Consider the following 26,664-nt stretch of genomic DNA (forward strand, 5'->3'; position numbering starts at 1 on the left):
CAGCTGAGCTACCTTTAAATAAGCATGCAAATAGCAAAACAAGCCTAACCAAGTTAACCAAAAAGACCCCAATCCCACTTGTTTATACAGCTTTGAGGCGTAAACAGCGTTCATAGAGCCTCTCAGAGCCTGTGCTTTGTCACAAGCACATAAACGCTGTACAGATACTTCCATGTCCACAGGACTGCCTCTCAACTTCCACACCATTTATTCAAATACAACATCTGAAGTGGAGCAGTTTGCTCTGTGGTGGACTGAGCAGTCATAAAGTGATTGACCTGTCCTCCACTAACCCATGTGGCCAGACACACTTAAGGGGAAATGTAGGGGTGAAGAAAAGAGATATAGAGGGATACAGAAAGAGAAAAGATAGAGACAGATGCTCAAGTTGCTCAACTACTCCAAGATTAGAAGGGACCTATTTGCTGGGACACTATTCTGACTTGGATAGTAACTCATGCAGAGGTATTTTATACTTCCTCTGAGGCAGAGGGCTGTGGGTGACTGAAGATGCTGTTTATGTTGATTTGTAACTCTGAGGGTGCAAAGAGATACGGTGCAATGTGCACAATCGGGTCGGACAGTCACGTGTCACAATGTGTTATGGTGGGGTGAGGCAGAAAAAGTGCGAGCATCGTTAGGCTGCAGAAAGGGGACATACATACATACAAAAAGTGTACAGGGGTTACAAACTGTCTCAACTGCCTCTCTTAGTGTGTGATTCATTGGTCAAAAAGTAGAAAACACAAAGTAAACGGTTAAAGATCAATTTCACTAATAGCATTGTTAATATTTCTACCCCAACTTTCTACACAGTGGATACATACAGTGTGATAATATCATTATGGTCAATTCTCTTGGGCACAATAATAATGTAGTGTAATCGCATATAGGGACTGCCGTAGTTGGCACTCATAGCCCTCCCTTGCAGCCTTTGCGTATGCACATGGGACGAGAAGGGTATATTGAGGAGAGGTGCATTCAGCATTTAATGGCACCATTAACTTCAGATGCACCTCATCACACTCTGCCAGCCCAGTCTGGTACTGTACCACTCCTCTCATATGCCTGTTCCAATCGGGAGACAAGATGCAGGGCGGCATTCGAAGGGACCGAGCAGCGCAAACATTAAGAGAGGTGGTCACTCTGCGACAGCATTCATATGTAATATGGATATGAACAATTTATTTTTATTAGTTATTAACAGTACCGCTGCTAGACATTTTGGTGCCCTAAGCATAATTCCTTTATGGTGCCCCCCAGGGGAAAAAAAAAAAAGTTTATTTTTGCCGGTTTAACTTTAACTTTTTAACGCGCAATCCAACGGAACACTGAGGCGGCGGCGGCACCATCGTTACTTTCTAGAGCAATTAAATACTCTTGTTCCGCCTGTCTTGTTATATACATCCCTAAAAAGTGCCTAATAATATTTCTATAATGAAATAATATCGGCACTATAATTATTATGACTATGATATGATGATTGATTTTTCATTAGGCTATTTTTGGTGCCCCCCCTCAGCACTTGGTGCCCTACGCACAGCGCGTGATGCGCGTGGTGGGAGCGGCGGCGCTGGTTATTAACCTTTATTTAACCAGAACAAAACTCATAGAGAATTAATTTTTTTTAGAGATTGAACAAGATGGTAGCAAACTGACAACTCAAAATGAACAAACAGGGATGCACTGATTTTAAAATGAAGGCCATTAAGATATGGCAGTTTTATGGCTGACAACCAATCAATGACCAATATTAAAATTCTATATTATATTGAAAAAATTATAAATAAATTAATTACAAGATTTCAAATGTTATATACAACATTCAGTGAACACCCAAAATCCAATCTGCGCTGCTTTATTGCTGATAACCAATATGGTGACAAGATAGCGTGCATTACTATAAATAATTATCAAAGCAGGATACACAAGTATAAATTTTCAAGCACTAGAGGTCTTTTACAAGGTCCGTAAATTCATCCAATTGTGGAAGCATAGTCGGTTAAATGTTTTTGTTGTTGTTAGAATTTAAAACTGCATTTAAAACCAATAACGCTTAGTTTTAAACATATAACCAAAATCAGTGTGATCACTGAATTTCCTTAACTGACCTTTAATGGTTGCAGTGTCCATGTGTATCTCAAGTGTATGCCTGCCTGACTGCAGATCTGTCCATGCACTTAACTGCACTGCAGTGTCCCTGTGGATCAGATCCAGGAGTTGTTTTCAAGACAAACAAACACACATACGCATTTAAAGCTGCAAAGCGTAGAGAGGCCTGGTGTTAAACATTCACCCACACACACTTGACTCTCTCTCCTTCTCTTCTCATAGTTCTGGGTCTTTACAGACACACACAATGTGGATCCTCAACAGAGCATTCAGGTCTGACTCCCACGTTCACGCCTGCTTGAGGAAGTGATTTGCATGTATTACCTCGGACGTTAAGCACTACAACACTGAGGTCTCACATTTCATTTTGCATGCACAGACATCTAATAAGCCATTAGTTTATATGAGCCAGTTAGGCCCAGGTAACAGGAGGCTACACAGTAGAGAAGAGACACCCACTCCCTCGTCTAATCCTTCTTCTGGACGCTCTCATTTCTCTTTCTTGCTCTTCGTTTATTTCTCTCTCCGTCCTTATTCCTGGAGGAGAGCGTGGAATTTCTTCCCCATCTCCTGCTCGATGGTACTGTCAGCTCATTTCTCAGAGGCACACTGAGGTGCCCGTCGGGACTGAAACTACAATACCCAGAATTCCCTGAGGGAAACTTCTCCACAGAGGCTCAATGATAGCACAGGATGACACCCAAGAGATAAACAAAGCAGAATCTACATAAACAAACTGGTGGGAGGACTGGAGTTTGTTTTGTGCTCCTCGCTCACAGACACTAACCTTCTATTGGACCAGTGGCCTTTTCATGTTTCTATTGTATGATTCAAAACAGTGTACGCTTTTAAAACATTTGATTTGTGGAGGAGTTCAACAACCGCCAAAGGGTGTTTTGGTGAGTGAGCAAAAGGCATGGTTAGGTTTGAGACCGACCCACATGATACCGTCGCACATGACTGAGCTTTTCTTTCAAAAAGAAAAACTAGATGTTTTCTTTGCCAAAGCACACCTGATGGGAGAAACATTCATATAAAATAACAGGAATGGGGATCGATGGGAGGTGCTGCGCCACATACAGTAGCACTTAAAGATGCAACAAACCAAAAATATTTTCAATACAAAAGTATTTTCAAAATTATTCTGAGAGAAAAGAAAACAACAACAAAAGAAACAGTGTGGGCGTGCGCAAGTCAACAATTGCCTGAATAAAGTCGAAACAAAAGGGCAGAGGCAAAACGCACTGCCTTCGTGTTTGATATGTAATTATGAAGATTTCTGCAAAAGCTGAGGTGATGAGATGTGTTTTAGATAAAGGCCAGTGTGAAATGGCTCTGACAGCGAAGATCCAGCTGAAAGCTTTAAAATAATTGTATTTCCACTACTTTATAATGTGAACTCAAATAGAGCGGACTGTAGTGAATGTAAATGTAGAGAACAGCTCTAATTATTCTTCACTGGTTCCTTCTGCGTGCTGACCAGCTCACTATAGGTTCTCTATTTCTAGAATGTGCAGCGCATGTTTTCTGAGGGGTAAATCTTACGAGAATGCACCAAAAAAGGTTTAGTTTAGTCTGCTAAAGTCCTAAATGTAAGCTTTGCATTTGAACCCATACACCCTCCAATTTCACAACAAATAACAAGCTTCCCTGAAAACCTTTTCTTCCTCCCATGCTTCTTTTTTCCCTGTATATCATTGACTCGTAGTCTTTCATCAGGACTCACTATCACCACAGGGAGATTTCTTTCTGGTTTCCGAGCTTGACGCAACAGTGTGTGTTTTTGTGAAGCATCTGACACTTCACAGGGTGTCACTTCAGTTGTGTGTATTGCAGAAGGGGTGTTAGGGGGCGAGATAGAAGGGCACACCCCTGGGAGATGAGCAGTGTACTGCGAAAATCCGCTTTCCCCATTCCAGCACGGCCGCGGGGGAACCCTGAACTCTTCAAAGTGTGCGTTGTGGCAGCAGGGGAGTGAGGTGGAAAGCAAGGGGAAAAGAGAGGAGTACTGAAGATCAGGGCAGTGCATTAAGAATCATTTAAAAGTTACAGATGTGAGGTGGTGGTTGGGTGGTTGGGCGGGGGGGGTGTCCTCTCTGTCTCTCTCCTGCTGTTCTGACTCGTTTCTTCCAGCTCTCTTGCAAGCCAACATCACACACCCTACTTGACACTTCCGAAATGCACTGAATGCAGCCGCTATACCAGCCGAAAATAGAAAAACGCAATTACATCAGATTCAGAGGCAATGGTTCTGTTCGTGAACATGCACTGGCTGTTCTCTCTGAAAACCCTGACAATGTACGTAACTTTAATGTGGCAATTTTCATTTCACAATTTTTTTTCCATTCCTTGTCTTGGAATCTCTCCACTTAAAATGGGTGGAGATCCGTAATTACTTTCCATATCAGTGAGTTCATCTGTAATTAACTCCCTAAATTTTCACTTTCTTCTCCCACTACTTTTAGCTCTGAGTAATGGAACGAGTCGAATTGGAGGGAAGTGAATAAGAAAGAGAATAAGGGAACGTTTTGAGTAGTTTCTTCCAGAGGATTAGAATTCCAATCATTAATAACCTCTAGCCTCCATCAATACTACCCTCACCATCTCAGCTCACCGTTCCCAAGCCAATCCCAACCCTTTTTTCACCCCATATTTGGTTCTGATCAATGATTTTGTGTTGAAAATTGACGCATTTAGATCTGTTGAATATTTCCAATAAACATCATCTCCTGTACATTTAGCCGTGAATCTTTTCTAAGAAAGAGAAATGGAGCTTATGTGTCGTATAAATGAAAAGAGAGCCAGAGAGTGTCAGAGGTGATTCTTTAGGCTCGATTGAAAAGGTACAAAGATTAATACATCAGATGTCATTTCGTTACGAATAAGTGAAAGTTAATGTATTTTGTGTTAAAGCTTGCAGTTATTCCACATTGAAGTGTGCATGCATTTAATTACAAGCAGGGCCTCAAATTAACACCTGACCACACGCCAAATGCGGGGGTGAATTTTGCAATTGGCGGGTAACACTGTCAATCTACCTGCCACATTGGCAGGTAGCCAATGAGAATTGAGTAATGCATTAGGTTTTTTGGCAACTTTTGTTCTTTTACATTTCAACCAAGTCCGCCATTTGTTTGGATTTTAGATAAAAATGTGGCGGCACATTTCTGGGGAAAAGAGGCCAGCTGAAACGAACAACCAACAAAAAAGAGAAGGGTGAGTCAGAGAAAAGTAAAAGAAGACGTTGGACAATTGGTGACAATAGCAAGGTTCCTAAGTGGCTGATTTATGACAGCAATACATAACAAATATACTGCAGTGACTGTTGTGTGTATGGCTCAGAGAAATCGGAGTCAAATCCTTTTGTAATCGCAGTTTCCCACACATAGACTAATTGGTGGCGATGCACCATTGAATCAACACCGGCCGCCACATATTGTGTTTCGTTATTCTTTTTTTTTAAACGCCATTTAAAACACGCAGCGTATTCGTTTAGCTGCATTTCCTTCCCTGCACTCCATCCGTCTCTGTCACTCACACATCTCTCTCACATACACACACACACACACACACACACACACACACACACACACACACACACACACACACACACACACTTCTCTTCTGGGTAATCCATCGTCGTCCGATGATGACTTCTCCTATAATTTGTGGGTTCTTTGAACAATGGAACATCTTTCCATTGTTGGGGAATATTTTCTTGCTGCCACACTAGGCTGATGAACTGATGGATTGCCCTTGTGCAGAGGTACCCTTCTTCCTTCAGGAGCTCAGCAGGAATACAGTCAGGTCCAGGGGACTTGCTGTTTATCAGTGCCTTGATTGCAGCATACACTTCAGAAAAAGACGGTGGAACATCAAGACTCTGTATTCTTGGTAAAGTTGGTAGTTCCTGTAACACTGTAAGATTAACTGATGCCTTTTGGTTTAATAAGGCTTGAAAATATTCCCCCCATCTTTGAACAATGCCTTTTTGGTCCTTAATGAGAGTCAGTTCATCAACTGATCTCAAGGGGCAGACAGAGTGAGATCTGGGGTCATAAATGGTCTTCACTGCATTATAAAAGTTATGCATATCATGCTTGTCTGCAAAGATTGAATCTGCTGAGCCTTAGACGTCCACCACTGATTCTGTAGTTGACGCCGAGTCCATTGCGTTTCTTTTCTCTGTTCTTGCCAGACCTTCTTAAGAGATATATAACATGGATCATCAAAGTAGGCTTTATGGACTTTATGCATCTCTTCAAGGAGGGTGGAAATATGTACGAAATTTTCTTAAAATTCACACACACACACACACACACACACACACACACACACACACACACACACACACACACACACACACACACACACACACACACACACACACACACACACACACACACACACACACACACACACACACACACAGCCCCTTCCCCCTGTGCACACCGCGTCTGTCTCCATGAAAATAAGATCATCCCTGGAAGTGATATTTTTTTTCCCAGGATGGTAGGGGAAGGTACCGCCTTTTTCGCCTCTGATTGGCTAAAAGGGCTCTCCTCCGATTGGTTATTTGATTTGGCCGTGAAACGTCATCTCGCGTTCATGGCAGGCTGTCGGCTAGTCTGTTTTGATTGTCTTTACAACAGAAGTAAACAAAGTCAATCCAACATAGCCTACTAAGAAAAGCTATATATGTGCGTGTCTTCAGATTTATATTCTAAGTTCACAATTTCATAGCCTGTTTAGATCATGTTTAGATAAGTAGACTAATGAAAACTAGTGATGCATCATCATGCTCAGCTTTGAATTAAGGTCCATTAAATAATACAAACAATTACACAGAGGGAACTAGGTATGGAGTTCATCTTCCCAGCCGACAGCATCACCACCACTACCATCTCTCTCTCTCTCATCACAAAACTACCCCAAACTGCTAGGACTAATCTAAACATGATCTAAACATGCTATGAAAATGTGAACTTAGAATATAAATGTAATGGCATGCATTTATCACACTGTTTACTTACATAATTCACTTCTGTTGGGCGGTAAAGATGACCAGAATAGACTAGCCGACAGCCTGCCATGAACGTGAGATGATGTTTTCACGGCCAAAAAATATCGCTCCCTGGAAGCGTGGAAGCTTGGCCTATTTTTTACAGAGAAGACGGCAGGCAAAATACACAAGTTCACAAAAGGTTGGTATCGTGAACACCTTTATACAATAACACATTAAAATGTGCTATAAAAAATATTTTATATTCTGAATACTATGTTGTCAGTGTGTTAATGTTGGAGTCCCGACCCGACCCTTAGCAAACAAGCGACTGCGCTTTATTTAGAAAGTTAACTAGTCGCAAGTTTGCGGTAAAATGCAGTTGGGTTGTCGAGGTCAAATCACTATATGTAGCAGCTGTGAATCAAATAAACTTATAATAAATAATGTTATGGCATTATGTCAAAGGAATTATTTTGAACCCCCAGCCTGGCATTTAAAAATGTAATTAAGACCAACAGTCTGTGTAGGAAAGTTGAGGACCTCTTGACTGGCCTGTTAACTTTCTATCACAGGAGCCAACTGTACAGAGCCAAATTAAAGGACAGTTTCCCAGTGCTAGGGATAAAACCCCTGATGGGATAAAACACTCTTTACCCACAGCGTGTATCCACTGAACCACTCATTGTGATTGTATTGTAATGATTAGGACTGTAGTCTTGATGTGCAAATCCCTTTGAAAAAAGTAAACTAAAACTTAATTTTTGATTACAGACCTGGACCGATGCTGAGGAAGGTGTTGGATTCCAACACCTACCAGGGTGTTAACCTGATAGCCCCATCCACACTACTGCGTTTTAGTTTAGAAACGGAGAATTAAAACGAATACGATCTCCGTCCACACCAGCGTTTTAGCTGCGTATTAGAATTGATCTCCGTCCACATTAAAATGACTGAAAACGCGATCACGTGACATTCACCTACACTGGGCATGCTGTTTGGTGTAAACAGGAAACAGATTGACTATTCCTCAGATTTGACGAAGAAGAAAAGTTACCTCTGCAAAGATTAGCAATGTCGAAGACCAGAGATATCTTTTTATGGACCGACGACGAGGTGTAACTTTTACTTAAAGTTACAAGGGAATACAAAACAGCCATGGCCGCAGAAAACACAGACTCAGAGTCGTCGCAAACCAAATACGGCGACATATTGGAAAGGTACCAATTTACTTGCACAACAGCTGCTAGCAAAGACATCAAAGTCAGTAATGCTTGTAATTCGTTATCCACGTGAGCCTCTGTGTCATCGTTTCTAAAGTCCTTCATTTTGACCCGTCTTCACTAAAACGCCCTCCGGAGATTCAAAACGCAAAACGGGGTCGGCAGCGTTTCTAAACTTCTCCGTTTTAGGTCTTCGTTTTTGCCGTTTTAATCTAGACGGGAGGTGCAAACGTAGCAAAAGGTCTCTGTTTCTAAACTAAAACGTAGTAGTGTGGATGGGGCCATAGTGACTCCAGCGACATGATGGCTAACAAAGACAAACTTCTGGACAACAGATTTGGGGATGTGAGGTCTGGAATCCTGAGCAATACAAAGATAGTGAGCTTCCAACAATGGCCTGATCCAGAAAACAGTGCAGGTTGGCATCTCAAAGCAACTTGCAATAACTTAATGTTATTTTTTTTCTAATGCCAGAGAGAAGTTTGATTTTCTATTATTAAAGAACATAACTTTAAAATGTGTCAAAATATTAAACTCAAAACAACATACACTTCTACTACAATGTAACTACTTCTACTTTATGTAATTTCAGACTTTGGTGACTCAGAAGTGGACAGGCTCACAAGTCACTTCAAGCTGATATTGATCTCTTCTGGAGTTGATGTCGATCTGATTGCAGACCAGTTGACCATCATCAAGTCCTACCTCTACAAGGAGCCACAGACACGGGAGAAAATCACCTGGACTGAAGTTAACAGGATGCTGAGGGATACATGCCCTGACTTCCTGGACCTTGTGGATCTGGTGTTATGCATGTCTGTATCAATAGCAGACTGTGAGCGTGGGTTTAATGTAATGAAGATGGTGAAGTCTGATTGGTGGTCCAGTCTCAAGTGTGAGTCACTGTCTGACCTGCTCTTTGTTCATCTGTCCTCCCCCTCAATCAAAGACTTTGACCCTAGCCCAGCAGTTGAGATGTGGCATGCCAGCAGCATACGGTCAAGGAGACCAGACCTCATGGAAGATGCAGCTGCAGCAGAGGTGGAGGAAGAGGAGTGCATCTGCTCCTTTTTTGTGGACTCAGATTAGCAGCAGTCAGTATATGACTGTCTGTGACACGGGAAATCAATAATAAAAAAATAATAAAAAGATAAAAAAATGTATATTCTAAGAGTTATTATTACTTATGTTGATTTCGTTAATAACTTGACAGCACTTAAATGTGTATTCTTACAAGTTAAAGGACAATGTTTGTGTAATTCGTGTTTTTCACCTTTATGAGGCAAAAAAAAACAAAAAAAACTGGCTGGCTGGCTGGTAAAAAGTCACTGTGGCAGGTGGTGGTCAAAACAGTTAACTTCAGGCATCGATTACAAGTATATGAACATATACACAAATATGAGCATAACCATATCAATGTATTCTGACAAGCCTTACTTTTTGTTTATGAGCTGCAAGATATCCGTGCACTCGCTCAGCCCTGAGGAGCGGTGCGCTGTGAACAGAGAACCTAACATCCAGAGTCCTTTCCCGGACCTCCACCAGACTGAAAATGTTGACGTCGTCTGCCCCCACCGACATCATGTCTGAAAGGAAGTCACCCAGAAGCTCGTACCTGCTCTTCAGATTCCCACGACGTTCCATAAACTCTGTGGCGGAGATGTCTGTCATAGACACAAACATACAAATGCACAACACATAAGGATAACAGAACAGTATAAATTTGAACTAAACTACAAGAACTCCAGAGCATGGAAAAAACAGCACCATTTTTAATACAGAACTGAGATCCAGAGCTCATGAAATATGCATGGTCACGTTTTTCCCTCATCAGAACATCTCCTCATCATTAAGTGAGGTTAGTACCTGTCAGTAGCTGTTTGCACAAACTCTATCTGACATTCCACGTCAAAATGTCTGGGGCGAGAGCTCAAACTACTGCATGCAGCAAGTCTTTGTCACTATGGTAATGGGTGCCTGTGCTTCACGGTCACGGTTCCCAGCACGTTATGATTAAGCTGGCCATGGCCTCTGAGCATTGTAGGCAAATTGTGACACTTCAGCAACCATCTGACCATCGATTTTCCTGTGCTGGAGGTGTGATTTTCTTCTAACACCCAGTGGACTATTCTAATTGGGATGCTTAGCCTACAGTTTGGGACTGTGCGGGTGGTTGAACGGGGCCCCAGGGGAGACGTTAGACCTACTGAGAGAGATGCTGAGCTCAGTCTGTCCCCAGGCTGAGTCAGCGTCCCTTGGGGCTAGTGCTGGAGAGTGGCAGGGCTGTCATAACTCTCACTGACACTTCACTACTCACAAAGGCAGAGGGACATGTTTGAGAAAATTGGGGGCGATTTTCCTTTTTTAATGACAACAGTGACATGGAAAGATGGATTTGGACTCGCTGTCAGTGACTTTACTCCCTCACCCTCAGGAAATCATTAGAAACATAGGAGTTAATGTTGTGGGCATAAACAGGCAACAGAAAAGTAGTTCAGAATACGTGTGTGTGTGTGTCTGTAAGTTTCAGTTGTGTAATCTTATATGAACCTCAGAGGAAACAGCATATTTAAGTTGAATAAAAATGAGGGATGAAATTACAGTCAGTACATTACATATTGTGGTGTTTTACTGAGGTTTTTGTTCTCCATTTAAAATGTATGGAAATGTGCATTTTCAATTTTGACAGCTAAATAATGACACCAGGTACACAACAAATTGAAAGGACACTACTAATAATCGTTATGGCCTTGTTATAATTTGCGTCAAATTACATGGTGTCTATTTGGACTAAAATCTATAGCATAAGTTGTGTTTGTGTCCTTACTCTTTCAGTCCTATAGTCTCCCTCTCACGGCAGTCATTCAGTTTACTGTGCACATAGCACAAATAATCATTAGTGCTTGAAGAGTGTCAATCATGGAGCTTTAGGTAGGGGCAAGGAAGGAAACTCTGATTAATTTTGCTGTCTGCTCCCATCAGGAGCAGTGTGTGAAGAGGAGACTCAGAGCTGGAAACAGCCTCACACCTGGCTTTGATCCAAGCCCAGATCAAACCTGCTCCCCTTCCCACAGGCATTAAGCAATGAATGTGCTTACCACTTTTTCTGGATGTTAAAAACACACAAACACACACACACACGCACGCACGCACGCACGCACGCACGCACACGTGGTGGTGGTGAAGGCGCAGTGGATAAGACACATACCTTTGGTGTGAGAGACACAGGTTCGAATCCACTTTGAGACACCAATGTGTCCCTGAGCAAGACACTTAACCCCTAGTTGCTCAAGAGGTGTGCAACCTCTGAAATATAGCAATTGTAAGTCGCTTTGGATAAAAGCGTCAGATAAATGTAAATGGAACACACACACACACTCACACTCTTTATCTCTCTTTGGTAGTCCATCGTATCCGATGATGACCTTCCACCTCATTTGCGGTGTACTCGTTGTACACACAGAGAAGTACACCACACACACAGCTTAAATCATAAGTTTAGCTGTGGCTTGGGGAACAGTGTGGAGATCAATATGTGTTTGTGAATCTGTGAGCTAATCCCACCGAAAGAATTCTTTTTTTTGATACCACAAAGTCCCGTAGGGTTGGAAATCTCAGGGTTAAGGGAGATGAGGATCAAAACATATTTTAATTTTTTTATAGATGAAATACATTTGTGTATAGTTTGTTTGGGAGCAGAGCATGCTCTTGAGGGGTTTGACTGTCAGCTCTTGACGGGTCTGACTCTGCTCATTGTGAGCGGCTGCCGATGACAACGCTCCGCACCCGCCGAGCACTCTTAGAGGAGGGTACCCAGGCTCACGTTTCCCGTGGTCCTGACCCCACTGCTGCCGAGGCAGAGTGGCCGTTGCAATCGTGGGGTTTGCAAATGCATCTCGTAGAGGGGTTAGAGACGCGCTCATCTTTTTCTCTTTCTTCACCTGCGGGACGCACTGCAGTTTATTCTGCCCAGAGTGAGGGTCCAGTGCTTCAGCTATCCTCCTCCAATGAGGTGGATGTTTTGACCATCGAGGCAGGAGATTTTGAGGTCTCGCCACCTCATTCTCCTGCTTATGAGGAGCTGGTCGAGGTTGTCACTCGCACCGTGGCCAGATTAAGCATCGACTGGCAGTAAAATGGATGAACGATTTCTGCCCTCGAAAGTGCAACCTCTGCTTAAGGCCCTGCCATTTTTTTTCCAATCTCCACACCGAGGTGTCTAAATCATATAAGAAACTGTATTCTTCCCGTGTCTGGACACGGTTCGGACTGCGCCGGGCTATAGATTTGTCTCTCTGGTAGCTCTATGGAAGCCCTGGTGGCCACAGAGAGGCATCTGTGGCTAAATTGTTCCTATGAGGACAGGCCCCTCTGGGGGGAAGTGGTCCACACCTATTTATATGGTGCCTACTTCCTATTGGTACCCTATGGGGGCCATTCTGTCAAAACCCACCACCTCAGGTGCTTTGGGGCACAACGGTTTCCAGCAAGTCAATATCTCAATGACCGCCTTGGCACCAGGAGACTCAAAACCTCAGAGGAAGTTATTACAGCAGTCAGGTTGGTTGTTTCCTGCCGGTCAGCCGCTTCAGCCAATCTGACTACTCGAAATATGTCAAAGGCCAGTGTCGAGGCACTGGTTCCCTTAGTAGACCATCTAGCAACATGGAAATTTCTGCCAAATGTGTCACAATGGGTCCTGCTCATGGTAAAGAAAGACTACAGAATCGGTTCAGTTTTCGTCTGCATCGTTTCAACGGGGTCTTGCCCACAGTGGCAGGCCCGAGCAGGCTCTAGTAATGGAAAAAGAGGTAAAAACTGTCTTGGAAAAGAGAACGTGTTCCTCCACCCAAGTGAGAGTTCTGGTTTTACAGCTGGATTGTTATCGTTCCAAAGAAGGATACGGGGTTCCTTCCAATTTTAGATCTGCACCTTTTAAATTGCTCAGTCAAAAGATTCAATGTTAGGATGTTGAAATTAAAGAAAATTGTGGCTCAAATCAGGTCAGAGGACTGGTTTGTCACTATAGATCTCAAGGACGCATACTTGCACATATCAACCACAAATTTACATGAAATGCGTGGATTTAGCACTGGCTCCTCTGCAACTCTAGGGCATTCGCGTATTAAACTATATAAACGATTGTTTGATTTTAGCTCAGTCAGAGCAGATGGTGGCTTGGCATTGAGATGTTGTTCTTGGCCATAAGAAAGAATTGGGGATAAGGCTGTAGAAGAGTGTTCTTTCTCCAGTACAGAAAACCAATTTTCTAGATGTGTTATGGGATTCAACGATGATACAGGCACGTCTTTCTCCTGCTCATATCGATTCCATTCTTGTAGCCGTGTACAAGATAAAGCTGGGCTTGTCACGCACTGTCAAACAGTTTCAGAGACTGTTAGGTCTGACTGCAGCTGAATCCAACACAATACCTTTAGGCTTACTGTACATGAGACTCTTGCAGTGGTGGATCAAGACCGAGGAGTTTTGAGGGGCAACCCATTCCACATGATCAAGGTTATGCAGATGCCTTTGTTCCTTGGTCCTGTGGTTCATCTCGTTTCTTGTCCCAAGCTTATCTGGAGGGAATTCGGCCAGGCGGAAGTTGATCTGTCTGAGTCTCAAGAAAATACAAACTGTCTGCTATGGTTCTCCCTTACACATCCAGCCACGCTGGGGTTGCCTTAGGGCTGGGGAAAAAATCGATTTGATTAAAATTAAAATTGATTTAAAAATCGAGTTGGTAGGTCAAATCGATTAATATTTTCAAAAAATCGATTGTTTTTATTTATTTTTCTCCAATAGAGAAAGGGTTTGCCTTTGCAATTTTGTTTATGTTGATGCACTTTAATTAAATACAATAAATATATATTTTTAAAATATATTTACAGATCGCAGTTATTTTGTTTTAAATGGAAGGGGGGGGGGGGGGGGGGGTTTGATCGAATCGTAAATTGAGTTTTTTATTTAAAAAAACACAGATTTTTTTAGGGACAAAAATCGCCCAGCTCTAGGTTGCCTATGACGTTCCGTCACGCCATTGGACTGGTTTCACACGTGCTTGAATACGGTCATGCAGAAGCATTCCCAAAGCACTGTAACGTCCAACGCAGCGTCTAGTTCCCTTTTAAGGGAACCATGGTTACAGTCATAACCTGAGATGTTCTTTAAAGTCTGCCTTTTTAATTCCAACTAGACAACACTATACCCTTGAGGGTTAGGAGTAAATAGTAACTTTTATTTAGTTTAAAGACTAAACAGAAAGATGGTACAAATATCTAATTGTACAGTTCACAGTAGATTAAGTGATGAAAATATAATAAAAAAGGAAAAAAAAACAATACTCAGATTCTTTTTTAATCCCACACATAATCCTGGTTCAATTAGGGATTGTCAGAGAGTATAGATAAGAGAGGTATTTACATACACACTGTGGTCATAAAGCATAAGTCACAATGAGCATTAATAAACACAGAAAGCAGAAAACAGCTTGCTGTTGTTTCATGCCTGCAATAAATTCAGTTGCACTGCTGAAATCAAAGAAAAATCTCTTTATAGGCTTTTGAGTTTGCTAGCTTACATTTTATATTCTGTCTCTCCATCTCCCACAAGGCCTTTCCCCCACTTTATTAGTCTTAAAACTACAAAATCCTCAGCTCTAGTCCATTTCATTTCAGCTCAGTCTTGTTTTCATTAAAATGCTGGCTGTTGTAATGTCACCAAATTCAATATTTCCCACAAGTTTTACTGCCACAACATGGCACACAATCAACACAGATCCTGATTCCAGACCATCAAACTATTTTAATGTCTTTGACTAAAATAAGCATTGGACACAGACTTGGCTTACGTCTGGACAGTGCTGTATACAGAGTGCCATTCATTATGAGTCAAATTAGTTTAAAAGCCTTGGAAGTAGTATATAGCTGCATTACTATATACAACTCCTTTTGCATTTTGGGATGCAAAATGCAAAAGGATAGAGGTACAGTAGTAGTTACGATTCGGTTTCAGGCTTTAGTTTTGCACAGATTAATTGCTGCATCAGAGGTGCAGTTGTCATGAAACTGAGCTTGCATCTTGTTTTTTGTTGACTGTGCACGAGTACCAAAGCGTCACAGAGTTTCTGTGCCTTTACAGAATCAAGACAGCTAAAGATAGATAAACAGATTCAGAAAAGACAAGTTGATTTCAAATCACAACGCCAATCATGAGTGAAGCGACCATTCCTCGCTGTCTGATGCCAGGATGGAGCAGCAGTCTCTCGTGGCGTGTCCCTCGGCCTCATCCTCAGATGCGACGGCAGTGAGGCTCGTGAGCGGCAGCTGCGCGTCGGTGAGGGGGGCGGTGAGGGAAGGCGAAAGCGAGGCTTGAGGGAGGTTCTCCGGCGAGCGCGTCACTGTGGCCACAGCTTCCGGCTGTCTGACGAAGGACTTTCGCCTGGACCTGATGACAATGCAGTGCTGAAGTGCCAACTAGCCTCTCCCTATGGAGGATCCCTATACCACTCTACAGATAAAGCGTTGTGGAATTTTTCGGTTCGCGTACCTACCCAAAGTGATAAGATAAAATAAAATTCTGCATCAAAATTTATAGACAAGACAGGTAGTTTGTTAAGGCATGGTTTGTAAGGAATTACAAACCTGCGCACATATATTTAAACGCACATAACTATAGAATCAATTCTTAATGCGCATGTGAACGCCATCAGCGTCTATCACAGGTTCACGTTTAAAGTCTGTTTAGAGAGAACGGTGTCGTCTTAGCGGCCCCTAATTTAATAACAAATGATCATTTAGACGGAAGTGAATCAATCAAAACTAACTTTAGCTGGAAAAAACATTTTTCAAGAACCACTATAAAACCAAACCAATCTCTGTTACCTTAAATTACATGTTTATCTCTGTAAAGCTGCTTTGAAACAATCTACATTGTTAAAAGCGCTATATAAATGAGGATGACTTGACTTGACTGTCTCAGGGAACGGCGCTTCTTCCTGCGCGGTCCCACAGAGGGCGGAGTGACTGCTGCGGTGTTGAAGGCTTCGAGTCGAGCCCGCAGGGTCGACAGTGGAAGTGCTTCATGTTCCAGGCCCAGGCAGAGAGCGCAGATCAAGTGGCGGTCTCCGGCGCTGAACGAGGCTCTACACGAGCCGCAGGAAGCGTGAGGCATCTTTAAAAAGACACTCGCTGCTCTTTTAGAATATAGCAAGGTAAAGGATAAATCGCCGGATAGCGTAGCTCGCACGGATGGCTGAAGGTGGCGAAGGCGGCCGCCTTCCTCAGCGCTGTCCTAAGCTGGCTGTTCGCTGTTCGACGGCGGCGGTGGCTTCTCTCAGATCCAGCGATGCGAAGAGCTCGCTGAAGAGGCGAAAAATCAGAGAAGTCAGCCTACAGCCCCTTCTTTTATACGCTAAGCCACGCCCATTCCGGCGGGCTGTGACGCTATGAAGGCGCGGGGGCCCTTCATTGGGCGGGACGTCACGCCGGGCTCACTGGTAGGCTGCAGCAGTTGCCCGCAGGGCAGCCAATGAGCACTCGAGATGGCCTGCTCTAGGTCTGCTAGCTGCTGCACTGCGTTGACAATGAATACAAAATTAAGGATAATTTTTTGGCTTCAATATCTCGAGAAGATGAATCTTTCCCGTAGCGTAAGCTAAACTTACCCAATACGAGAGAACCTCTCGTAAGAGAACAAAAGGAAGGAAAGAAAGAAAAGTACCGTGTGGGAGCGTTTTAGTGAAGTGCTTGATGAGGATGAATCAAGTGCTGGGTATGTAATATGCAACGGCTGTGAAGTGTTTGTGGTTGTGCGCGCGCACACACGTGTGTTCGCCTGATCAGGAAGTCGCAGTGACAGAAACAGTGACATTCCAGTTTAAGTTTCAAGGGAGTAAAGCCTGTTTATGCCATTAAAAAAATGCAATTCTGTCTAATAAATTTTGTTTTAAAGAAATGTTCATTTAAAGGCAGGGCTCATTCATCAGTGTATTATGATAACATTAGAGATGCGCGCATCATCTGTTTCTGAGTCCGCTGTTGAAGGTGATGATCATCCATTTATCATCACACGTAACAACACATAAGAATAATTGTAATTTGACCATCGGGTGCGGATACTTAAATCAGAGAACATTATTGTTGCGGGTGGATGATTTGTTTTTGGCTGCGGATTCGGGTGACGTTGGAGCTCATCAGCGCATCTCTTATAGGCGTTGGATCTGTAGATACCAGCATGATTTGCAAGGGACTGCATTTGGAGAGAAAATTTGGTGGTTAAAGTATTATTTTTTAGCGTTTAGTATTAGTGCGTTAAGCGTTAAGTATTAGTGTTTTTCAGCAAAGGGAAAGATGTTGTTAGTTTATGTAAGTGTTTAATGTTCAGGTATGTTGGACATTTAGAGGAGTTTCTGTAATGTGTTTGAATTTTTGTGGTTACCATTATGCAGAAAAGTGTCGCCTGTTTAGTCTGTGGGGACTCTATGCCAATGTCAGTATTGACATCAGTCTGTTCTTATTTGTTCATTATATTGAGTAGTTTGAGTATAATGATGAATGAAACTGCTTTATTGAACATAAGAATATTAAATCTCAGAAAATTAATTTAAAAAAAGTTGAATTGGACCAACATAAAATGTTTTTTTTGACTAATGTAATAAAAGTGAAACATACTTGAGTAAATTAATTTGACCTAAATCAACTAAATTGTGTTAATCCAACTAAATTGATTTATTTTGAATGAACTAAATTAAATTGTGTGTAAAAACTTTCTTCAATTAAATTAACTAAAGGTAATGAATACATTTAAGTGTATATGTATAAGGTTGCTGAATAATCTGAATATAATTGGGGAGAAAAAAAGAAAATAATTTTAAGAAGTGTAAAATTAGCACTGAATAATGATCAGCTGAAATCTCTTTTCAACATCACACAGCACTATGACATGGTGTCACTTGGTGAATATCACCTGTACCTGCTAATCTCAGAGAGGCTGAGTTGTAGATGGCATCATCCCGTAGTTCTCTCACATTCACCTTCACGCTAGAGACGGCATCTGGCCACACCCCATCTGACACTCGAATCTGAAAGTCATGACTCCCAGGAGGGGCATTCTCCTTTATGATCAGAAACCCTGTCCTCTTGTTCAGGATGAAATAACTGCAGGTAGGAAAAATAACAGGATTCAAATATTGATCGTCTGATTCCTGCTATATATATTTGTTACTGCTATTTTTTTATACAAAATATATAACTCAGTCACACTTTATATTAAGTGGCTTTAAGTACTATGTACTAACATTGAAATGCATAATTTGATACAATGGACTTATTGTGTACATACATGTTTTTACATTGTACTTATATTTTGAAAATACCTGCATGTAGTTACAGCTATAATTAATGTATGTAACTGCATTTGTAATTACACTGTTGACTCTTTTCTTACATCTTAACCCAACCTTAAACAAACCCATACCACCAAACCTGTCCCTAACCTTACCCGTATCACAACACAAGTGTTTTACAATACAACATCAACACATTGCATTTACAGTATTTTTCTATGTAAGTACATAGTACTTAAAGCCACTTAATATAAAGTGGGACCTATGACTCTAATATATTTTCATAGAAGACCTACCAAAAAAGTCAATATATAAACAAAAAAAAAGCCAAAGTATAAAATGAACAGACCAACAAACATAATTCATTGTCATTTGAACTATAGATAGAAATAAATGCTGAGATATTATTCTGGGATATGGAATGGAAAAACCAGACAATGAAAAACAGAGTGCGAATCCTTGGGATCTACGGGATTCCTCTTCTATATTGCAACAAATTGTGAATGGCAGATGAACTGCAATGAAATATATATTTCACTGACCGCAAAATAAACCAATCTGAACGGCTTTGTATAATTGTCACGGTTCATGAATTCACTGACTCTTTCTCACGCTGTGTTTATGTATGTGTATGAGTGTGGGCGTGGGCGTGGTCGGTGATCAGCCGCTGATTGTCATCAGCACCAGCTGATTCTGATCAGCGATCTCTATTTATACTCTTGGTCTTTCGTCTTGTGTTTGTCAGATCGTTGTTGGATGTATCCCTGTGCTGTATGGTCTTCGTCTGGTGTCTCCCGTTACCCGTTGGAGTTCGTGTTGAGTTTCTGTCTGCCTGCCATCATCGGAGGATCCTGTCTGGTCTCATCACTTCACGGATTGTCTGGTTGCCCATCTTCCCCCTGCGCTACCACTGTGCTTTGTCCTGAGTCTTCACTTACCTCATCTCTACGTGTCATTCAATAAACCTGTTTTTTCTCATTTGCATCTTCTGTCATCATTTACACGTCACAGAACGATCTGACCATCATGTATGCAGCTAGAACCCCAGAACTGAACGAATTCCTTTCTAGGAACGCAACGAGGATGGACCAGCAGGAGGAGAATTTAGCCCTGACTGTTCACGCTGTACAAGCCTTGGTAGCGCAGGTGTCCGAGCTCACCCAGCGCTTCCAACAACTAGCGACTCCCACTGCGCCACCCGCACTGCCGACTCTCCCCACGCCCTCTTCGACCAACCATCCGCCTGAGCCAAGATTACCTACCCCTGAGAGATACAACGGTGAGCCCCAGTTTTTTAGGGCATTCCTAACCAAGTGTTCCATGTTTTTTGCTCTGCAACCCCAGACGTTTGCTTCTGAAGAAACCAAGGTGGCTCTGGTTCTGACCCTGCTGTCTGGACGTGCAGCTCTGTGGGGAACGGCGGTGTGGGAGAATCAAGATCCATGCTGTTCCTCATTCCAAACACTCTCGGAGGAGATGAAGAGGGTATTCGATCGGGCGGTGACAGGAAGAGAAGCTGCACGCCAACTAGCTGATCTTCGCCAGGAAAACCAATCGGTCGCCGACTACTCGATTGAGTTTCGTACCCTCGCCATAGAGTGTCACTGGAATGAGGAAGCGCAGTGGGACATGTTCCTGCATGGGCTGGCTGACTGTAACCACAAGGAGATCTACGGCCTGGATCTTCTGAAGGATCTTAATGGACTTATCGAGCTGGCCCTGCGAGTGGATGCCCGCTTGCAGCGGGTGGAGCAGCATTCCCGCAGGACCCTGATTCCGGAGACCTTCGGACCTCCTCGAGCTAGTGGCGGTGATACGGTCAGCCCAACCTTCGATCACGAGCCCATGCAGGTGGGTAGAGCTCGGCTCTCTCGGGAGGAGAGAGAAAGACGGAGATCCCGGGGGATAATTTTTACTGCGGAGGAACTGGTAATTTCATCAATAACTGCCCCGTAAAAGATCGGGCTCGACAGTAAGCAGGAGGCTACTGTCGGGCGGGATCTCCACCAGCAAGACCTCCTCCACTCTCCTTCCGGTGAGACTGCAATGGGCAACCCGCTTCTACAACTGTCAAGCACTTCTGGATTCTGGGGCCGAGGGGAATTTCATGGATTTATCTTTAGCACGTAAGCTGCAAATCCCCATCATACCACTCAAGAACCCGATTTCTGTCAACGCACTCAACGGACAAGAACTACCAGTAATTACATTCACCACTGATCATCTGACACTCATAACCTCAGGCAATCACACGGAAGAACTTTCATTTCTATTCTTGGCTCTCCTCATACTCCGGTGGTCCTCGGTCATCCCTGGCTCACCCAGCACAATCCCAGGGTTGACTGGGGGCATACCTATGTGTCTGCTTGGAACACTCAATGTTATGCGTCTTGTTTAATGTCTGCCTGTTCTTCGGTGTCCAGTTCTGTTTTGCAGGAGGAGTCGGTGAATTTGTCTAATGTGCCTGCGGAGTATCTCGACCTGAAGGGAGTGTTCAGTAAGTCTCGGGCTGCTTCTCTTCCTCCGCATCATCCCTATGACTGTGCTATAGATCTTATACCAGGTACGTCTCCACCTAAGGGCAAGTTATACTCACTTTCTGTACCAGAGAGGGAGGCCATGGAGAAATACATTTCTGATTCTCTAGCTTCCGAATTCATTCATCCTTCCTCTTCTCCGGCGGGGGCGGGGTTCTTTTTTGTTGGTAAGAAGGACGGGTCTCTGCAACCATGTCTTGATTACCGAGGGTTGAACAACATCACGGTAAAGAATACTTATCCTTTAACGTTGATGTCTTCAGCTTTCGAGCGGTTGCAGGGAGCTTCCGTATTCACAAAATTGGACTTACGCAATGCATATCATTTGGTTCGCATCAGGAAGGGGGATGAATGGAAAACCGCATTTAATACTCCCAGGGGCCATTTTGAATATTTGGTCATGCCGTTCGGGCTGTCCAACTCCCCAGCGGTTTTCCAGGCACTCGTCAATGACGTGCTGAGAGATATGGTAGACCAGTTCATATATGTCTACCTGGATGACATATTGATTTTCTCTTCTTCTCTCCAGGAACACGTTCAGCACGTCGGACGAGTTCTTCAGAGGTTGCTAGAGAATGGGCTTTTTGTCAAGGCGGAGAAATGCGCTTTTCATGCACAGTCTGTTCCTTTCTTAGGTTACATCATCTCGTCTGAGGGAGTGCGCATGGACCCTGACAAGGTAAAGGCTGCGATGGATTGGCAAAGCCAAGATTCCCGTAAGGCCCTACAGAGGTTTCTGGGGTTTGCCAATTTCTATCGGCGTTTTATTCGCAACTTCAGCCAACTAGCCGCTCCTCTGACTGCCTTGACCTCCCCAGAACGACGTTCAGGTGGTCCGATACAGCCGAGGCTGTATTTGCTAACCTCAAGAGCCACTTCAGTGCAGCTCCCATCCTGATTGCCAGTGATCCATCACGTCAGTTTGTGGTGGAAGTCAATGCGTCAGAGGCTGGGGTAGGTGCAATTCTATCCCAGCACACTTCCACAGACGACAAGATGCACCCTTGTGCGTTTTTGTCCCATCGTTTATCGCCTGCTGAACGTAACTATGACATTGGTAACAGAGAGTTGTTGGCAGTCAAGTTAGCGCTGGAGGAGTGGCGTCATTGGTTAGAAGGGTCGGGGGTACCTTTTATCGTTTGGACCGATCATAAGAACCTGGAATATATTAGATCTGCCAAAAGACTCAACTCCAGGCAGGCTCATTGGGCACTTTTTTTTGGTCGTTTTGATTTTTCACTCTCGTACCGCCCGAGGTCCAAGAACATCAAACCCGAATCTTTATCTCGCATTTTTGACCAATCCGAACGCCTGGTTACTCCCGAGTGTATTTTACCCCGAGGCACTATTTATCTCCACACTCACATAGGAGGTCGAATCGAAGGTCAGGACGGCCTTAGAAGGGGTATGCCTCCGCCCGGTTGCCCACCGAGTCGATTGTTTGTGCCAGAGGGGGTTCGGTCCGACGTCATTCGATGGGGTCACTGTTCCAGCATAGCATGTCATCCAGGGGTAAACCGCACCAGTTTTTTGGTCAAGCAACGGTTCTGGTGGCTGTTAATGGCTTGCGACATTCGGAGTTTTGTTTTGGCTTGCTCGGTTTGTGTCACTGGTAAGACTTCCAATCGACCTCCAGATGGGTTACTCCAACCGCTGTCTGTCCCTTCAAGACCCTGGTCCCATATAGCGCTAGATTTCACTACCGCCCTCCCACCCTCCCAGGGCAAAATGGTCGTTTTGACCGTAGTGGACCGTTTCTCGAAGGCGGTTTATTTTATTCCCTTGCCCAAATTACCATCTGCCAAGGAGACAGCGATGGCTGTCTTGGATCACGTTTTTCGTCTACATGGCCTCCCGACAGACGTGGTTTCTGACAGGGGTTCCCAATTCGTGTCCAAATTTGGGCAGGAGTTTTGTAGATTACTGGGAGCGACTGTCGGTCTATCTTCGGGTTACCATCCCCAAAGCAATGGGCAAACCGAGAGAGCCAACCAAGATTTGGAGAGAGTGTTGTGATGTTTGGTGTCTAAGAATCCTTCCTCCTGGAGTCAGCTACTTTCATTGGTGGAGTACGCCAATAACTCGTTAACAGTGTCATCGACGGGCCTATCTCCGTTTGAGTGTAGCTTAGGGTACCAGTCACCAGTTTTTTATAGCCTGGAATCCGAAGTCGCGGTCCCCTCCGCTCACACCTTCGTCCAGAGGTGTCACCGCGCATGGACCAGAGCCTGTGAGACTCTGCTCCAGGTGAGGGCACGCACCAAGGCTAAAGCCGATCGCCACCGGTAAAGGCCTCCCGTATACGTTGTCGGTCAAAAAGTGTGGCTTTCTACCAAGAACATTCCGCTCCGTGTCTAATAAACTAGCTCCCAAATTCATTGGCCCATTCACCGTCACCAAGATCATTAGTCCGGTGACAGTCCGCCTCAAACTTCCTCCAGCGTACAGGAGAATTTACCAGGAGGCACTCCTAGGGGGAGGGGTAATGTCAGCGTGTGGGCGTGGTCTCTGATCAGGCACTGATTACGCCTCTCCAGTATAAAGCAAAACATCAATAGAGAAGAGCATGAGAGGAAAAGAGATGCTGGGATGTAAGAAAGAAGGGTAAGACATTGAGCTCAGAGATCCCTTAACCCTTTTAAATAACACAAATGTTGCAGGAGAAATGTGTGAGAGGAAAGTGCTGGGAGATGTGTATAAACATGTTAACCAGGTGGAGGGTTGATGTAATGATGTGGACAGAAAGGAAAAGAAGAAAGAGAGAGAGAGAGAGGGGGGTCTCACCTAGGAACATGTCCCTCGAAGGCATACGTCTTGTTATCCCAGTCATCTGGATCTGGTGAGTAAACCTTCCCCAGCACATTGGTTGGCATTCTCCCTGTGATCAAAAAAGACTGTCAAAACATTGCGTCAGGTGTAGTACAGTATACAGTATGTATAAATGCATGCTTGAGCATTTATTTACACACGCACACACACACACACACACACACACACACACACACACACACGCACACGGGCTGTTGAACGCTTGATTATGATTGCTCTTATAAATGATTTAAATAATTATATTTATTCAGGATGGATGGTTGACAGTAAACGCCTTTATAATTTTTCACACACATTCTACTTGAAATTAATACTGTTCTTTCGAACATTCTAATCATCAAAGTATCCTGAAAGAAATGTATTAGTTTCTACAGGTAAGCAACACAACTGTTTTCAACATTGACAATAATAATAAATGTTTATTGAGCAGCAAATCAGCATATTAGAATGATTTCTGAAGGATCATGTGACAAGTATTGGGACACCCCTGCAAATCATTGAATTCAGGTGTTCGAATCAATTCCATGGCCACAGTTGTTTAAAATCAAGCACCTAGGCATGCAGACTGCTTCTACAAAAATTTGTGAAAGAATGGGTCGCTCGGTGAATTCAAGCGTGGTACCGTGATAGGTTGCCACCTGTGCACTAAGTCCATTCGTGAAATATCCTCACTACTAAATATTCCACGGTCAACTGTTAGTGGCATTATAACAAAGTGGAAGTAATTGCGAACAACAACAACTCAGCCACGATGAGATCACAGAGCGGGGTTAGCGCATGCAGAGGCGCACAGTGCGCAGAAGTCAATAGCTACAGACCTCCACACTTCATGTGGCCTTCAGATTAGCTGAAGAACAGTGCGTAGAGATCTTCATGGAATGGGTTTCTATGGCCGAGCAGCTGCATACAAGCCTTGCATCACCAAGTGCAATGCACAGTATCAATGCACAATGCAGTGGTGTAAAGCACACCGACCAGTGGCATACACAGGGGAGGGGCCATGGGGGCACTAGCATCTCCTGAAAACTGATTGGCCCCCCAATGTGCCCCCACCCTTCTACTTCTCTGTCACTCAAAAATTCAAATTATATCTTTCGGCTTGCATTTGTATAATTAACGGTTCGGCGATGCTTCTCAACCACCGGACTAAGAATAGCGAGCTTCTGTTTTCCAACAAAAAAAAGCACATGGTATGTTGAGATAATTTATATTCCTTTTTTTTTTAATTAGCGAGTTGTTGCAGCGCTAGATTTTGGTACCGTCTTTCAGTAGCCGGGTTTCCATTACCCTTCAAATTCCGCAAATTGAAATTGCGAATTGAAAATACGCCAAATGGAAACACGTCAATTTCGCAAAAACTCCCATTTATCACAACAAAGTTGTACGCACGCATGAGGTGGTTTTTCAGGCAATTTGAAAAATAAATATTTAATAAAACTGCAATGGAAACAGGTTTTGCACATTTACAGGTCACCTGATGTAGATGACGCGGTGTTTGGACAGAATACGAGAAAGTTATTTATTAAATTCATAAAAGAAAAAAGAATTACAGGAATTACTGGATTCTAAACCTCAAAGAAATGCCACAATCAAGACCTCGAAGCAGATATGAGGGAGAAACACCCAGAAACACCAGCCGCTCCAAGTAGAAGAGTCTTTCCTTACCATTAATGCTTGGATAACAAACATATGTCTCCTTCAATTAATAATAATGGCCAGTGCAGTGGCAGGGATATACGTAGACCTACCAACATCCTTCGCCATAATTTTTGGAATGACTTATCGCAAGAGGAAAAAAATGACGTTTTAGTCGCATAACATCGGTTAATGGAAACTCCGTCATTTCGCAATAGTTTTTTGTCAACATTTAGAAAAAATCGCAAAGGTTTGGCGTAAAACTGTAATGGAAACGCGCCTAGTGTTAGGACAGACCAGGTTTGATGTCATTACAATGATCTGTGGCTGAATTAATGTAATACATAATAACACTATCAGGGTTCCCTTTCGAGGGAACTCGCACTGCGTAGTTGAAAACGACTCTTTGGGGGACGCTCCCTTAGCGTGCGCCTCTGAAGTATGAATGAAACTAATCCAATCCTGATTGGTGTTGCGTCATGACGTAACATGTGACGGCACATAAAAGAGACGCCGGCACACACACACATTAGCTTTCGCTCTTCAGCAAGCGCTCTCTGTGAAACTGTCTGTCTTATTTGGAGTTGTTTTGTCTGTGCAAAGCTCTATATTTGGCGAGTGAACAATACACTAAGTGTGTGCACCCCTGCCCTAGATATCTCACGGGTGGGGACACGCATCAGTTGTGTGTGTATTGTTTAGGGGCGCAGCACGCACAGGCAGCTCTCGAGGGGGCTGTCTGTGAACACTGTGAAGCACTTTCTATTAGAGTGCTGCGCTCCCGCTTGACTATATTTTCTGATGATGGCCAGGCTCGCGATCCCCGCGATTCGGGTCCCGGCTTAGATCCGCGGCTTAGATCGTAGGGATCGCATAAGGATCTCGCGGATGAGAACGAGACTGCTGAGGCACTTTTTCATTCATCATCCGCCGATTCTATAACACTCGTTCACGACGCAGAAGCCTGCGATGCGGCTTCTT

The 26,664-nt window shown here is 43.5% G+C and overlaps 1 protein-coding gene across 1 annotated transcript in view; it reads right to left on the reverse strand.

The window, feature by feature from the left end:
* The window catches only part of LOC143737618 (neural-cadherin), a 394,396-nt gene that overhangs the window by 92,472 nt on the left and 275,260 nt on the right, over positions 1-26,664 (reverse strand). Inside the window, exons 19-21 of the mRNA XM_077229313.1 lie at positions 24,004-24,097; positions 18,310-18,494; positions 9,775-10,001 (exon numbers count right to left, since the gene is read on the reverse strand). Of these exons, the coding sequence (XP_077085428.1) occupies positions 9,775-10,001; positions 18,310-18,494; positions 24,004-24,097 (506 nt within the window). The remainder of the gene's footprint in view (positions 1-9,774; positions 10,002-18,309; positions 18,495-24,003; positions 24,098-26,664) is intronic.

Source organism: Siphateles boraxobius, unplaced genomic scaffold (genome assembly GCF_051911475.1).
Source record: "Siphateles boraxobius isolate OS27281-9 unplaced genomic scaffold, OSU_SipBor_1 130, whole genome shotgun sequence".
NCBI lineage: Eukaryota > Metazoa > Chordata > Actinopteri > Cypriniformes > Leuciscidae > Siphateles > Siphateles boraxobius.